Below are 16,742 nucleotides of genomic sequence, written 5' to 3'. Positions count from 1 at the left end.
ATGTGATGTCTTGCTTTATGGGTGATTCATTTACAGACAACCAGGTCTGTCCTTGCTAATGGGATGATCACATAATATTTTGCTTAATAGCTGCTTAATAACAAGTGTGGCCCCAGTTAAGATTGTTAAATAAGGACTACTCTTGGTGTAGAGATCTAACTAAAACAAACAAAAGAGCACCATCTAGTGGTCAGTTTTAAAAATGAAGTAGGAAACTCAAAAGAATTTTATTAAAATCCAGACCATGTTTTAAATTGAAAAGCAGAATCTTAAGCTCATATAGATTTCAATTAATTTTTTTAATGAAACAAAAAAATTAGATGGAGATCATACAATTCTGGGAGATGGGAAGGATATCCAAGTATGATAATTACAAGTGAACTGGCACTATCAAAGAGGACTGCACTGAATTACCCATTGTGTAAACAGTCCCACTAAAATATATGCGTTTTGGTGGCCACTTAATAATGAGATTCTAAACCTGAAAGGTTATCAACTCACATTTTGCATGTAACAAACACAAATACAGCTCCATTTGACATAACTTTGCATCGTTTTAATTTTTATTCCTTTGTACGTGCAAGAAATTCACTTGCCATTTAGATACTCATGTACATGTACTTTAAGATATGCATGTTAATAACCTAAAGTCAAATAGAAACAACCTTATTTACAATATGGACATGTTTTATTCCATGATATATGTGCAATTCTATAAAAAGGAGGGTATGGATCATATATTTTAAATGCATGTCCTGTTATTTCACAAATGATTTGATTCTTTCATATGAAAAGGATATAAACTTTGCTTTTTTCAAATTTTAAATGCATCCATCTAAAATTTCCATGAATTTATCCATCCAAGATACTGCTAGAATAAAGATCTTAAAATTGCAGTCTGGTAAGTGTTTGTAATTCATTATATTGTATTTCTGTATAGTAAGATAAGATGCTACTTAGTGAATATTGTGCGTTGTATGTTACTTGAATATCACACAAAATATAAATGTTGTATTTGAAATTCACAGTGGAGACAATAAGTTTTAGATCTTGTTTCTTTTCAAAGCTGCCATTTAGACTCAAGGCACCGAGGTGTTTCATGGCACCAGGGATGAAAATGTGATTTTATTTTCCACCGCTTACTTATTGTGCATAAATAAATATGTACTTTAAAGCATCTATACTAAAATGTGTTAAGCGTGTTGTTTTTAAAATATATCTGGTGAAAGAAAAAGAGAGGTGGTTTACACAACCAAAACAAATCTCTTCTCCTTTGAAATATTTTCTTACAGTATTTAGCATAAATTCTTTGAGGAAGTTTCCTTTAGAAGAGAAAGTGCTAACAAATTATCCTCTAAGAAAGAGAGAAAGTCATGTTTCACTCTGAAGGCCACATCACATTCTGCATGTTAAGGCTTTGGTTGGAATTTCAGATTATATTGCACTAGAAGTAAATTTCCCAAGTTAATTCTTTGATTGATTAATGGTAAAAAAAAGATCTAATTTTCTAAATGCTACAAAAATGGCAGCTATTTAGTACTAATAATTGTAGATATAGTAAGCAATATTATCTGGTATGAAAGAGCACTCTGCTTCCTCTACCTTGCAAAGTATTCGGCAGATAAAACTAAGCACAGTAAGGAAAAATAATTAAGTGGAGCCCAGGTATTTTTATTATTTGCCTGTTCTTTCTATACCTGGCTGACTATACTTTTTCACGTATCTTGAGTAGTTTTTTTCCTAAACTGGTTCTTGCTGGATGTGTTGGGACTATAAATCCCATTATTCCTAATCAGCAATGGTCAAGGTGGTTGAATGATAGGAGATTTGAAATTGACATCCCACTGAAGCCAGAAAGCACCAAGTTAAAGAAAATTGATCCTGATTTACTGGCAGAAGAACAGTGCTCTATTACCTTATTTATAATGGCTAATGGCCCTTTCATTGATAAATCAGTTTGTCCAACTTTTCCAGCTCAAAGAGTTCTATTACATTAACTACTGAAATTGCAGTGAATTTGGAATTTCTTTCTGCCACATTCCCTTTATATGCTAAAAATAACAATTGGCTATCAAACTACACATACAAGATGCAGAGACCTTGCAGCATATAAAAAAATCTGGGTAATACAAAGAAACATAAATATTCCAGTTTCTGCAACAAAATGTAAATAATAATTCAATTATTTTTTGTTCATCATGTTGAAGTTGTTTATAATCCACACATGTACTGTACTATGGCAATCAGACTGAAACTGGAATGATTCATCTGTATGAATGTCAGAATTAAATATATACAAATAGGGCAACAGTCCATTGAAAAATATAATTCTAGACCATATGTGACCCTTAAAAGTGCTGAAACCTATTTCTGATTATAGTTTATGTAAATCTCTGATTTGATAGCAAAATTTGGGTGGATAAAGGTTTTGGATCCTGAAAGGTATTCATTACATACCAATTCCATCATGGAAGTGGGTTCAAAGAATGAACCTCAACACTAAAACAAAGTCTATTTTAATCCAAAAAAGTAAATTTAAAAATGACATACACTCATTCACAGACAATGTAAAGTTATATTCTCTGCTCTCTTTAGTTCTGTCCTTACCATCAACACAAGGTGTATCTTTGCTGATAAGGCCACTAATACAAATACCCATTGTGAACACTTTCAAGTGTATCCTCAGACTTTTTCCTCAAATATGTGTTTACTTTTCATGTAACTAAAGAGATCTTACTTTACCTTTCCACAATTCTGTTGTGCGTTGTATTATATTAAACACATTGATTCATCAATATTTCTGCTTCTTCCCATCTCATGACATCATCGCTGAGCATCTGCCATCTTGATTTTTTTAAACCTCCTTTACAGATGCTGCTAACATCATTTGAAAGATCACTCTGCTGCCTCTACCTTGCAAAGTATTAGGCAGATAAAACTGAGAAGATCCTTGAAATTAAATCTTCATAACTTATCTCCCCCTAAGTAGAAACTGTATTTGTTTTATTTGTTTCATTATTTATTAAATTTATATGCTGTCCATCTTACCGTGAAGCCACTCTGGGCGGCTTATCCCATGAATTTCAGTACAGAATCATAATTCTCCAAGGATTCTTGCCGTAAGTTGATATCAGTTAGATAAAATGAACATTGTAAATTGCCAAATCCATTTATTGACAGGTAGGATTCCAAAAGCACATAGCCCCAACCCACAATAACCAAGTCTGCTCTTGGACCTTTTTCAGGTAAGGAAAATCCTGTGAAAGGAATGATCATTGCAGCAAAATCAGAACGTAAATACTAACCGCTTCTGAACCCAGGTTAAAAACTTAATTGAGAGCTTGTAAAAAACTCAATTGAATTCCTTCTACAGTTAAACATTTCCTACATATAGCTGGATATTTGATTAGTAGCTGCCAACGCAAAAGAAAAGAAAAGCTGTTTGAAGCACATATGAGCCAAATAAAAAATTCCCATACTCAAAAGTTTCAACTTGTACCATAATAAAAATGGAGGTCCAGCACATAGATATTAGCCAAAAAAAAAATCACAGAAAGTCTTAGTGGCATTCTTTGATACTTGGATACACTAAATAATTGTTGAGTATCTGTCTTTTGCAGATCAAAATATAGGCTTTTATAGTAAACATTACATATTATTGGAAAGCTTTGGGAATGATACATGTTAGAAGGGAGGTCTAATAGTATAACCATTAGTGAAGTGATGGTGTAATCCTCAAAATGACAATGACACTCAATCATCCCAACCTAATGACCGAGTGCCCAGTATTTTCCTTTTTTTTTAAATTCTCCACTTCAATCCAATTGAGCCCAACAGCTAGCCTGAGATGCGTTTGTGAAAGCTGTAACGGAAGTTATAAGCAATCTTGATGGCAACATTCTTTTGGTCTCTGAAAGGCTCCAATTCATTACAGATCAAACAGATTGCCTGAGAAAATGTCACGTAATTATCCCCAATCTCTTTCTAGAAGTGGAATGTAGCAATTACTGTGCCACACTTTTTTTTTAAATGGCCCAGATCAAATTGATCAGTAATCTCACAGAGATTACAGTTTAAAAAAGTGAATTTCCACCCATAGAAATAGGGAAGACTTTCACCTCCAGGAATTACATCTAAGAGTATTATGCTGTAAGCCAAAGCAGCTTTTCTCTCCTTGTTGATGACAAGGCTGAGCAGAACTGCAACGAATGATAAGTTTCCAAGAAGTTTCGAAGATAGTTTTCACGGTAAAGATGCTTTGGCATTTTATTGGAAGCAAGTTCCACTAGTGTCACTAGAACTAAATGCCAAGAAAAGGGGAATAAGATCTCAGTCACCCTGCATCTAAACCAATGTAGGCAGGGGCATTCAAAGCAAATCCTTGAGCTTTACCAAGTTAAATGGAAAAGTTAAAAAAAAAAATAACCGAAAGGTGGGGAGTTGTGCTCAAAAGTGCTGTTGGAGAAGGAGCATTGTGATGACATGTGGAGAGGTTCAAAGAACGTGTCAGGATAACAGTCATCCTGAAAGGGATTAGAAGCCCACTTCACCGTGGGATGGGCGGAAGTGGCGGAGCACCTCTTTCTCTGCGACTGGATCCACCTAAAGAAAGAGAAAGCAAACCTCACAGTCATCCTTTACTGACAAGATTTATCAAAACCTGGAAACAGATTTCAAAAATTAAACATACAGTTCCATAGTATTCCCACCTCAGCATTCAAAATCTGCCCCTTCTCTAAGCGCAGTGACATTACACACATATATGAAAGGGCAGAGTTTATGCTGTAATGCCATAACACTTTCACCATTATGATCAAAATGGAATGCTTCTGCAGATAGCAGTCTTTTCAGGGAATAGGCGCCTTCATGCAACTCCATAAAATATTCTAAGCCAGAAGTTCCCTGATTACTGGGCCTCGGTGTGTTCAGAACAAGGCCCAGAAGTGGTATTCAGCAGGTTCTGACCAGTTCTGGAGAACAGGTAGTGGAAATTTTGAGTAGTTAGGAGAAACGGTAAATACCACATCTGATTGGCTCTGCCCCCACCTATTCTCTGCCTCCCGAGTCCCAGCTGACCGGGGGGGAATGAGGATTTGCAGTAACCTTCTCCTGGAGTGGGAGGGAATGGAGATTTTACAGTATCCTTCCCCTGCCACGCCCACCAAACCACGCCCACCAAGCCAAGACTGCCAAGCCACGCCCACAGAAACAGTAATAAAAAATTGGAATTCCACCACTGACCAGGCTGTGTGAGTGGCGGTTCAACATGCATGCATGCAGCTCATTTGAGCAAGCGGTAGGCACTCACACCTCACATGTGAAGCTCCATATGTGCGAAGGGGGGACGTGCATGCCCACCATTTGCACAAATGGAGCTGTGCGTGCTTGCGTGTGGGCCTGCCACTAACAGAGAACCATCCTTTCTCCCCCTCCACCGGGCCACCAAATCAGAAAGATTGGTGGACCGTCGTTCTAAGCTATACAAATATAAAAGCAATCTCATTAAAAAATAAATTATTTAAAAGTTCAAATTAGTCAACCTTTCAAGATTTGGCTATCATGATTTTTTAAATCGTGAAGAGACATCTATTGGGCATGGCAGAATTTATGGTGCCCTTTAATGCAGCATTATAGCTAACCCCTCCCCACCACCTCGAAAAGGAAAACAAATTGAGCTTTTCAGAAGAGAAGAAATGGGAAAGGGGAAAAAATAGTTTGTATAAGCTCTATGGCCCAAAACCTACTTTGCAGATATAACCTTTTAATATTAAACTTTGATTAAGTGACTGTTTAAAGTTATAAATAACATATCTTGGGAATTAGAATATTTATTTGTATCCTACCTTTATTATTTTTATAAATAATTCAATGTGATGAACACACAATATACTCCTTCCTCCTCCATTTCCCCACATGCCAATTACCTCCACTAGACCGATCAGATCCCACAGATTAGGCCTCCTCCGAATTCCATCCGCCGGCCAGTGTCGACTGGCGACTACTCGGAGGAGAGCCTTCTCTGTGGCTGCTCCAACCCTCTGGAACGAACTCCCCGTGGAGATTCGAACCCTCACCACCCTCCAGGCCTTCCGCAAGGCCCTTAAAACCTGGCTGTTCCGACAGGCCTGGGGCTAAAGAGCTGTTGCCCCCGTCTCGAATGGTATGACTGTTGTGTGTTCTTAAATTATGCATTGTTATGCTTTGTTTTTTTAAATTTCTTTTTGTCTGTATTCCCCTTCCCTGGTTGAGTTGTGAGCCGCCCTGAGTCCCCTTCGGGGGGAAAAGGGCGGCATATAAATGAAATAAACTGAACTGAACTGAACATAACAATATCCTGGTGAGGTGTGTTGGGCTGAAAAAGGGGATTGACCAGAAATCACCCAGCTAGCTTCCATGTGTTAGGCAGCACTAGGATTCACAATCTCCTGGCTTCCAGCCTGGTGCTTTGACTACTTAAATACTACGTTGAGCAACAATTTTTATGATGCATGAGAGTAATATGACCTGAGTCAATATCATTTCTCAGCAGCGAAAATGTTGAGATTTTTCTAAAATCTAGTCCCTCAAGATTTTATTATTGAATATTATATGACATGGGAGATATTTTATGGACGGTTTGGAGAATTAAAATAGAAGTGAGAAATAAATAGGGATTAGTGAAATAGAGAACATATGATAAGAGATGTAAACAATACGATGATGATTATATACGATTGTTAAGATGACCATACTCAATATAATATTTTCATTAGAAGATATGTTAAGAGGGAGAAATGAATAGAGCTAAAATGCTGATTGTTAATATTGTAAGATTAGAGAATTATCATCAAGGTAATGAATATTGCAAACTTTGATTGTAATTGCAGAGAGACATTTATACCCAGACGACACACTGTTAATGGAAGATGATATGTTCCAGTTTATTTTTTTTTAAAAATTATTATGCCTTCTGGTGCACCTCCGATGTAAAATGATGATGAAGTAGAGTGAATCACCACATGAAGAATAGTCATCTGCTGACAATTCTGAAGGATGAGCAAAGATAGAGGAACTTCACTGAATAAGAATTTGCTGGCTATTTGTGTTTATTTTCTGCTTACTTATCTTTTCTTCACAGCTAGTTGTTTGGGCTTATCCCTTACCCAATATCTACAGTAGGAGACGACCAGCAGAGAATCAGTGCAGTCTTATTTCTCCATCTTTCACTGCTTATCTTGGCCCAGAAGGTATCTATCTGCCTTTTCAGCAAACAGAAGTGGGTTGAGGTAGGTCTCAGTGGCGCTTATAAGTAACCTATGGCCTATCTATCTGACTTACCTTGACTATCCAATTGGATCACTGAAATAACTCATTGGGGAAGAGAGCAGAGCAAGAGCCACTCCTGTTGAGATAACTGGTACTCTTTCCATGATAGCAATAGCACTTAGACTTACATACCGCTTCACAGTGCTTTTACAGCCCTCTCCAAGCGGTTTACAGAGTCAGCATATTGCGCCCAATAATCTGGGTCCTCATTTTACCCACCTCGGAAGCATGGAAGGCTGAGTCAACCTTGAGCCTGGTGAGATTTGAAACTGCAGCTAGCAGTCAGCTGAAGTAGCCTGCAGTACTGCATTTTAACCACTGGGCCACCTCGGCTCTATGATACTACCAAAAATAATTATATTCACTATTTATGGAGTATCTGATGAGCATTCAAAATGTTTTCAACTCAGAAATAATTTACCAAGTACACTATTATTAAATCTACTTTCTAAAGGGAAACAAAATACTTACTTCTATTGTCATTTTTTACCAATTTACTAGGATAGCTCTTGTTCATGGGTACATATGGTTCTGGAGGTGGCAAGTCAGACAGAGGATGGAAGGAAAATCTGCTTTCCCACTCATCTAGATAAATGTAAAGGAATTGTGTAACATTAGTGCATACATAAGACAAATCATGTCAATACAAATCTCAACTAATAGGCTCATTCAAGAGTATTCCATAAAAACTGACTACTATTATTTTAGAAAATATTGGATTGATGACATATTATTCAATAGAGTGTATATTTTGTAAACCAGTCTTAAAAACTGGGAGTACATCCAAATGCGAATAGATCTTGTTTAGCATAGTTGGGGTTATTTTTTCAAGAGACCAAGGATGGCATTATATTTCCAACTATTGGAACATCTTTAGCTTCCAATCACTTTATTTTTCCAACAGAAATACTGTACATCCCTTTGATTCAGGGTAGGCTGACATCCAATGTCTTGAATTCATCATTTTTTTCCTTAAATTGTTTCATGACTTTACATACTTTTAATTTGTTTTAAACAGGACTTTCATATTATAACAAATATGTTTAACTGAAAAGAACAGTAAATTCCTTTCACTTCCTCTTTCTATTCTCATTAACATCACACAGTCCATATATCTAAAATCAATCTGGCACTGGTCATGAAACCATATAAAGATATTACTAACAGCATACCCTGTTTCTCCAACAATAAGACCTCCTGGGATAATAAGCCCAATCGGACTTTTGAGTGCATGCGCTAAAATAAATCCTCCCCCCCCAAAAAAAAATATTGCAACACAGCAGGAGCCATGAGGTGACCATGCTCGCTGCCTCCTGCACCTCAAAAATAATAAGACCTAAGACCCTGTCTTATTTTTGGGGAAACACAGTACTTATAACATTTACTATTTACTTATCAAAACATTTCTAATATCCTTATAGCAATAATGTTCTGTAACATAGCTAATCCAGATAGGCAGGCTCAGCTTCTCTTAAAGTTTTTAACTCTAGCAAGATTGATGCATTTAATGAATAAAATACAAGGGCTAATATAAATTCTAAGGTGGTCAAAGGTTTGTTTCTTCCGTCATCTGCGTTTATATTGAAATGAAACATTCTTTACTTATAAAAAAAAGTCAGTATTTTTTTAACTAGCCTACTTTGATTATTATACGAATTGAGTGGTGGAAAAATGTGATGTGTGAGCCTCAATGGCAGATATGGAGACCTCTCATCCTAGAGTTGGAAGGGCTTTCTTGCATTCTGGAAGGAATGGAGAGTTCCTCCATTCCTCCATGTAAGAGCCAAGGTGGCGCAGTGGTTAGGGTGCAGTACTGCAGACCACTTCAGCTGACTGTTATCTGCAGTTCAGCGGTTCTAATCTCACCGGATCAAGGTTGACTCAGCCTTCCATTCTTCCGAGGTGGGTGAAATGAGGACCCAGACTGCGGGGGCGATATGCTGACTCTGTAAACTGCTTAGAGAGGGCTGAAAGCCCTATGAAGCGGTATATAAGTCTAACTGCTATTGCTATTGCTATTCCTTCCAGAACTCTGCAAGAGAAGAATTTTCCATGAACAGCAGGACTCTTGCTAATGTGGTGTTGAAAGCAAGAGGAGGAATAAATGACCCCAAATACCATCAGAGAGGCCTCTAGGGAACATTGTGGGAGAAGAAGCATAGTTAGATCGGTGATTAGCCACCATCCAGCTCATTAGGGTTGCTCCTTCTGCTTCTGTCCTCTGGAGATGGCAGAAAAAGCAAGAAAAGTTCAAGCAAAGGGAAGGTGGCCAGAAGAACAGACGCTGTGCAAATCTGAAGCCTCGTCCAATCTGCTCCTGCTCTCTTGTTTACTCTCTACTTTCACTCCCTTTTTTGTGGGTGTAAATCTGAAGGCAAATAACTGTGGACTGATTGGTTTATGTAGAAAACTGAGATAGATAGATATAAATTGGAGATGAACAACCATAATGAGCAGGATGGTGGCTAATCTCTAATTTGTTTATGCTTCTTCTCCCATCAGCTCAAGGCAAGTTGATTCCCCAGAAGCCTCAATGATGATATTGGGACCCTTTATTTCCCTTTTCCATGTATGCAAGAGTCCAGCGTATACGGAAAATTATTTTCTTGCTGTAAGGAATGCAGAGTTCCTTCCAGAAGGCAAGAAAGTTCTTCCAACTGTATTGGTGAGAGCTATCCATACCCGTATGTGTGAGGCTCACAAATCATATTTTCCCACCACTCCACCGACAGATTACGCATTCGGACAATGTCAAAAACAGGAACACCGTCACTCACCATCACAGGATGAATCCTGGAAGCCATTTCGGAGGGCAGACGAGGGAAGTGATGGAGGAGGGGGTGGGGGCGCTCCAGAACCTGGCCTGTCAGGAGGAGGTGGGGGCACAGGCCCACTTCTGGTTTTTTCAAATCCTCCTCTTGAAGGAAGCTGGGGAGTAGCTGGCAGTGCCCTGGAAGTACTTCCGTTTCTGATTAGTGGTGGCGGAGGCGGAGGGAGAGGTCCTGAATATAATGGGGAAAAAAAGTAGTTATTGTACATTTTTGGCAGACCCAATCACTCTTCGCAAACCTCCAAACATGCTCTCCCCCCCCCCCAAGTGCAAATACTATTATCCCTCCCTGGTAAACTAGACAGAAAACAGAACTAGATGAAATCATTCTACTTTATTGTAAGGCTACATCAACAGAATCTTGCAAGCCTTAAGGTACAAGGTTGCCATTTTAAATTGCTTAATCTATCAAGGTGGGTTCTTTCTAAGTTCCTTTCACCAATCGTTAACCCACCGGGGGCTCCTGCTACCCTTGTCTGATCATTTCCTAGGCAGCTTCACACACACACACACACACACACACACACACACACACACACACGTATCTAATTTTGCTTGGGGCAAAGAGGCAGAGACTGAATTTTAAGTTTTAAGAGAAAGCTTCCATGAACGTCAACCAGCAATCGTAAGACATAACAATCATGTATCTTAAGTTTACAACATGCTGAAAAGTTCAGCCAGAGTTTCAGTTAGAAAACAGTATGTCTCCTACACTAAGCCAAACTGAAAAACGCAAGGGAATTCCTAAAGGAGGAATTTTTCCTATAGGAGGCTGAACTTTCCTACAAGCAGCCATAAATAAAAACACTGAGGTAAGCTCTGTCTACAATCCATTTCAGAAAGAAAGCAGTCAAATGATGAAGAAAAGAAGCAAATAGACTTAAACCCTCTTATCCCTCTTCTCACATCTTTTAACCAACAGTCAGATAAGAAAGTACTGGAGCCAGATAAAAAAGAACAATCAAAGTCGGTAAGACAAGCTACTACAAATAAACAGCTAGCGAATTCCACCCCCTATGTTGTTACCTGGTTCAATAATGAAACAGCAAAGAAGCAAGCTCAGATAACATTAAGAATAGTATCCATCCAACCATCCCTCCCTCCCTCCCTCAGTCAACTATTCAGGTACATCAGACTAGGATTCCAATGTCATATAGGTTAGTAGTATTTTTATTGCAAAGCCATAACAACAAATCTTGCAAGTATAAATTTGCTTCTCTCTTCCCCCCTTTATCTTTGTGATAACTAGGGAGGGTTTTACTACGTTACATGGTTAGGCTTCTGTGGACTCATTTATTTTTTAAAAAAAATCTTGGCAGCCCCTTTTTCTGTCCCTCACCCTATTAATGTATAGATATATATTGCATAACCCTGCATTCGAAATATGGATTTACATTTTAATGTAATTTTTGCTCAGACAATCTTACCTGATCTGCTAGGCGGGTCCCTTATAGGAGGTGGTGGTCTCTCAACTGGGGGCGGAAGTGGAGGTCCAGAACGATTGGGGCAAGGCAGACAAGGGACTAGCGATGTGTTCCTTTGAGGAAGCCGTGGCATTTCATCACTTCCGCCAGATGCCGGTGGAACTGGAGGTGGGCCTGGCCGACTTGGGGGAAGAGGAGGAGGTACGGAAGATATTGCAGGTGGTCGTGGTGTGGAAGGAATTGGCGGCTTGTGGTTTTGGGGCGGGGGAGGTGGCAGGGAAGCCTCCCTGCTGACAGATGGCCTGTTTCCACTTGGAGGTAATGGCGGAGGTGTCTTATCTTCTGTTGGCCTACCTGGTACTGGAGGGAGAGGAGGCCTATTTGAGAAGGGAGAAGGAGGACTAACTGGTGATGATTGTCGAATGGATCCTCCAGGCCCTGAATTTCTATTACCAGGGAAAGGTGGAGGGGTAAGCCCTATGCTCGCTTGTCTGCTGGCTCCGGGCACAGGGGGTGGACCTCTGTTGTACAGACTGGATGGAATAGGTCTTGGAGTATTTGGCACAGGAGGAGCACCCGTGTCAGGCCTGGAGCCAAAGTCAGGTCTTGAGGGAGGCATTCGGTTTCTCTGTGGCTCTGTTGCTGGCGCTCTTAGTCCAGAAGGGCCTGGAAATCTGCCTGCTCCACTTGGAGGTGAAAAAGGCTTAGCAGATGTTGCTCGTCCTCCTGGTGGAAACACTGGAGCTTTGTTTCCTGCAGAGTCTAAAAATAAAAAGCAATTAGTGAATGCATGTACAAAGGTGTGTAGAAGGGGAAATAAATTGTAATCTGGAGGATTTTGTATAATCAATTTCGACCTATAGTAGATGCTTGTCGAAAAGATGGAAACATAAATCAACAGCTCCTTCCTCTTAATATATATCCCAACAGGAAATTTTCCTCATTCAGGTCCTTCAGTGGTGGGTTCCTACCGGTTCGGACCGGTTTGCCCAAACTGGTAGTGGTTTGGCGGCCTGCGTCACCGGAATCGGCAGCAACCCAGGGCCGCCACCCCCTGAACCGGGTCCCTGGTTGGCGCTGTTGGCACCACCATCTTGTTTTTCACTTCTGCGCACGCGCAGAATGGTTTTAATTATATGTGCATGTGCAGAATGATTTTAATTATATGTGCATGTGCACATAGCACGAATAAGTAGGCTCGTGCAAAATGTGCATATGAGCAAACCAGCAGTAGTGCCTGCTGGAACCCACCGCTGAGGCACTTCCAATGATACTGAACTGCATTTCCAATAATCCTGATCCATTATGGATGATAGGGCTTGTAATAGGCCAAAACGTCTGGAAGTTATCAGATCGGAAAAGCTGATTTTCTGCCAAAAACAGTTAATACAAGCCAGATTAGATAGAAAAGAAATCTACAATTGTTTTTAAGAAGCTTGTAATGTATAGGAGTTCTCACTTCGTATTTGAACTAGGCTCCATTTATTTCGTGTTATTACCCTCTCTACGTTAATTTCAGTTAGTATAATTAGATCTGCTTGGTAGCTCTTGAAGAAAAGTTCTACACATTCAATATATTATAAAACAAGAGGGAAATTCCTGAATTTCCTGAAGGAGAAAAGGCAAACCTCTCAAAGCAACCCTGGCATGTTAAGTGCTATGAGATTAAAAGGAAGATCTATAAAAAGCTGCTTTGACATAAGAGGTAATGCTGGCTTTGAACAATTGTTATATCACCACTTGTTGAAAGTGCACTTTGGATATTTTAACAGTGCTACTTCATTCATATGCTTGCGAACAAAGAAGGTACAATTCTGTCTTCCTGTAAACTCCCTGGCTTGTATTTTCTAGCCAAGAAATGTATGAAGTGTCAGGAAAACAATAAATCATGTGGTACAATGCATATTGCTTTTCGGAAATCTGTGCACTGTTTATATATTTTTTGCCCTCTTGTAATTTTATATTGCTATTATAGAATGCTGTTGAGACTTTTTTAAAATGAAAGTTGGCAAATAAGCATCTTAAATAACTAAAATAAACATATCCCTTTTCTTCAGGCATACTGTTCCAAAATTTGATACCAGCATAATGAAAACAATTAAATAAATGACAGTCTAATGGAAAGTTATTACTGTACTAACTTTCACAATTTCCTGACTGGGTCTACATATCACACTAAACCATAATGTAACCAATCGGTTCATTGCATGTACTTCATTGAGTTATAATGAAGTATGTAAAATTAAGCTTTTACACACAATATGCTAAATCCAAATCAAACCAGCATTATGGTTTGGTCTGATATGCAAATCCAACTAATATACTATATAAATTCAACCTATTAAATAAATCAGTGCAGCCTGGAAAATGCACTAATATGGAGATGAATTGATGGACTTTGGGTTGATTGATAAATTGGACAAATCGCTTAACCAAGCTCACAGAATTATTGTCTAGATAAAACAGAAACATTTCACGGCTAGCATCTTGAACTTTGCAAAGCAGGATATAAATTATTGATGAATAAAATAAATAGGCAAGAACCTGAATGCACCGGAACAACAAGATACAATTCTCTAGATAAGGGAGGGGCAGAAGAAAAGAAAAGTAATAGTGAACCTTAAAGGTCCTGGCTTAATAACCTTTCCACACAAATGAGTTAAAAAGTATTTTCTATCTACCCTTGAGTCAGCAAAAAAACTACAGTGGCATAAAACAGGCTGTTCCCATTGCCAATCCCTGTTCCAACTCTGCCACCTCTATTTCTCGTTTCCTCCACAGTAATGGGCAATAAAACCTAACAAATGTCACACAATCTAAAGTTGACTTTGAATAATGATGATGCAAATACCCAGCCTTAAACTACCCTACTTTGGGCATATTATGTGAGGACTTAGCTCTCTAGAGTAGGGTGCGTCATTTGAAGACCTGAAGGACTAGGTTAGGGACCGATCGTCATAGAGGAAGTCTATCTTGCTAAGAGTCAGTGATGACTTAATGCCCCATAAACATTCAAGGTTGTGTGGGTGGGTGGAGGGAATACTACATAACAGCTATAGATGCCTTAACCTTGCTATTAATGGTTTGGAGATAAAAGTGAAGGTAGCCCCATGGGAACCCTGCAGAGCAAAAAAATGTCAGGGCATATTTGGACTGTGGTTAGGTGCAAGTGGGGACATGCTTAAGTGGTGAATACTGAGTCAACAATTTTTTTTTAAAAAAGGATGTACTGTATGTGTTGTTTCCATACTTCTACACTTGATAACAAAAAGAAAAAAAACGGCAATTGTGCCAAGAACATCTAGAGTAAAGGAACAAGGTTCAACTTCAGGTGCACATGATCTATTAACAACTGTATAACTCAATATAGACTTTGCAATAGACCAAATGTGATAACTCTTATTTGAGACAAATTTGTGTTTTTTTTCGGCTCGGAAAAGGTGTTGGGGCCCCTTCCTTGTCATGCCTGCAATACACAGGAAGTTAACTAAATATCTTGCTTGTGAGAAACCACTGTTCATTTATGATGGGAGAAGAATATTTTCCTTGAGTTTTTGTCTTCACTGATTTAATAGTTGTAAGTATTGTCAGTCCAAGGTACTAGGTTTCTAGAAATGCAGCTGTCTTACTAGCACACCTCCTCCTTACCATTATCTCTGTTTGTAGGTCTAAGTTTTGGCATCCCTGCTTGGAACAATCCTCCTAAGCCGGGAGGTCCACCGCCACCATAACTATTACCGCTGCTACCGCTGCCACTGCTACCACTGGAGAAACCAGAGCTGCCGCCTCCGCCACCAGCTGGCCCTTTTGGTTCTGTAAAGAGAGGAAAATTGAAGGGTTCTTAAATCATGATTCTGAATCCACAAATACTTTGTTGGCTGTTTATATCTAGCTTAAATTAAATCACAACCACCCTGTCCCTAAACAGAAATTTGCTTTAGGCTCTATCACTGGAGCCTTTATATCATAACTATATTAATTAAGAATTTTTAATTAATATAAGTTTAGTTTATTTATTTAAGTCTCTGTGATGTTAACTCACCACATTAACCTCTCCCCATCTGGTCCCTTGCAACTGTATTGGTCTTCAAGTCTCAAAATGTTCAGCTACCCTGTTTCCTTGAAAATAAGCCCTCCCCAGATAATAAGCCCAATCAGGCTTTTGAGTGCATGCGCTAAAATAATCCCTCCCCCGAAGATAAGCCTTCCCCGAAAATATTGCAATACAGCAGACATGAGGTGACCATGCTCGCTGCCTCCTGCACCTCAAAAACAATGACCTCCCCGAAAATAAGGCCAAGTGCTTATTTCAGGAGTCAAAAGAAAATAAGACCCTGTCTTATTTTCAGGGAAACACAGTACTAATCCGGTCTTTCATCATAAGGGCTGGAAATCATGTAAATTGAAGTCCTTGGAATGGCTACATATAGATTGTTATGAATAAAATCTCCCCACAACCTCAGATTAATGTCTGGCATTTATTTCTAGGTTAAAGGAAATCTAAGAAGGGAAAAAGGATTTCTTTGATTCTTTCTTAGAATAAATTACCTTGATAAAATTAGGAAATACTGTTTTATATCAGCTTTAGAATTATATTTGAGACATAATTCAGACAAATTAATATGTTTTAAAGATGATGATAATGATAGCAATAATAATAATAGAAAATTTACCATCTTTTTATTGGGGATTTGGGACTGAGAAATCCTATTTACTGTAGGCCAGCAACGTCCTGTGGTCTGCTGGGAGCATTTTCTTCTTTTTATTTATGTGGCTGTTTTTCTATGATATGAACCAGGACATGCAGTCAGAGGAGGGAGAGGAGGCAGAGCCTCACCACTCTCATCATGAAAAGAAAAAAAAATGTAAAAGGAAAAAGGCAAGAGTTGAGGTCAGGCTGAGCTAGTTGCTGCCAGTCACCGTGGATGACTCTACTTAGTGCTTAACTGTTTAAAAAAGCCTCTTAAAAAGTGCCCTCTACAGGAGGAGGCAGGAGAACGACCTGCCTCATCTAGTCTGACTTTAGGTGTTTTATGATCACTCGAGCAGAGTTAAGCAAGGGTTAAAAGCCTAAAGATTCCCGATGTAGGTGAGGTACGTCGTTCTCCTGCCTCCTCCTGTAGAGGGCACTTTTTTAGAGGCTTTTTTAAACAGTTAAGCAGAATCATCCACAGTGACTCTGG

General features: G+C 39.0%; 1 protein-coding gene across 1 annotated transcript in view; it reads right to left on the bottom strand.

The window, feature by feature from the left end:
* Window positions 1-280: 280 nt before the first annotated feature.
* The window catches only part of WIPF1 (WAS/WASL interacting protein family member 1), a 69,704-nt gene continuing 53,242 nt past the window's right edge, over window positions 281-16,742 (bottom strand). The window contains exons 4-8 of the mRNA XM_087708865.1: window positions 15,208-15,372; window positions 11,563-12,321; window positions 10,083-10,307; window positions 7,777-7,890; window positions 281-4,602 (exon numbers count right to left, since the gene is read on the bottom strand). Of these exons, the coding sequence (XP_087564991.1) occupies window positions 4,547-4,602; window positions 7,777-7,890; window positions 10,083-10,307; window positions 11,563-12,321; window positions 15,208-15,372 (1,319 nt within the window). The 3' untranslated portion in view covers window positions 281-4,546. The remainder of the gene's footprint in view (window positions 4,603-7,776; window positions 7,891-10,082; window positions 10,308-11,562; window positions 12,322-15,207; window positions 15,373-16,742) is intronic.

This window comes from Thamnophis sirtalis, unplaced genomic scaffold (assembly GCF_051295495.1).
Source record: "Thamnophis sirtalis isolate CommonGarterSnake01/CBP01778 unplaced genomic scaffold, rThaSir2_p1.2 scaffold_1, whole genome shotgun sequence".
Classification (NCBI taxonomy): Eukaryota; Metazoa; Chordata; class Lepidosauria; order Squamata; family Natricidae; genus Thamnophis; species Thamnophis sirtalis.
Note: the sequence above shows the minus strand (reverse complement) of the source record. Positions and strands in the feature narration are given on the sequence as shown.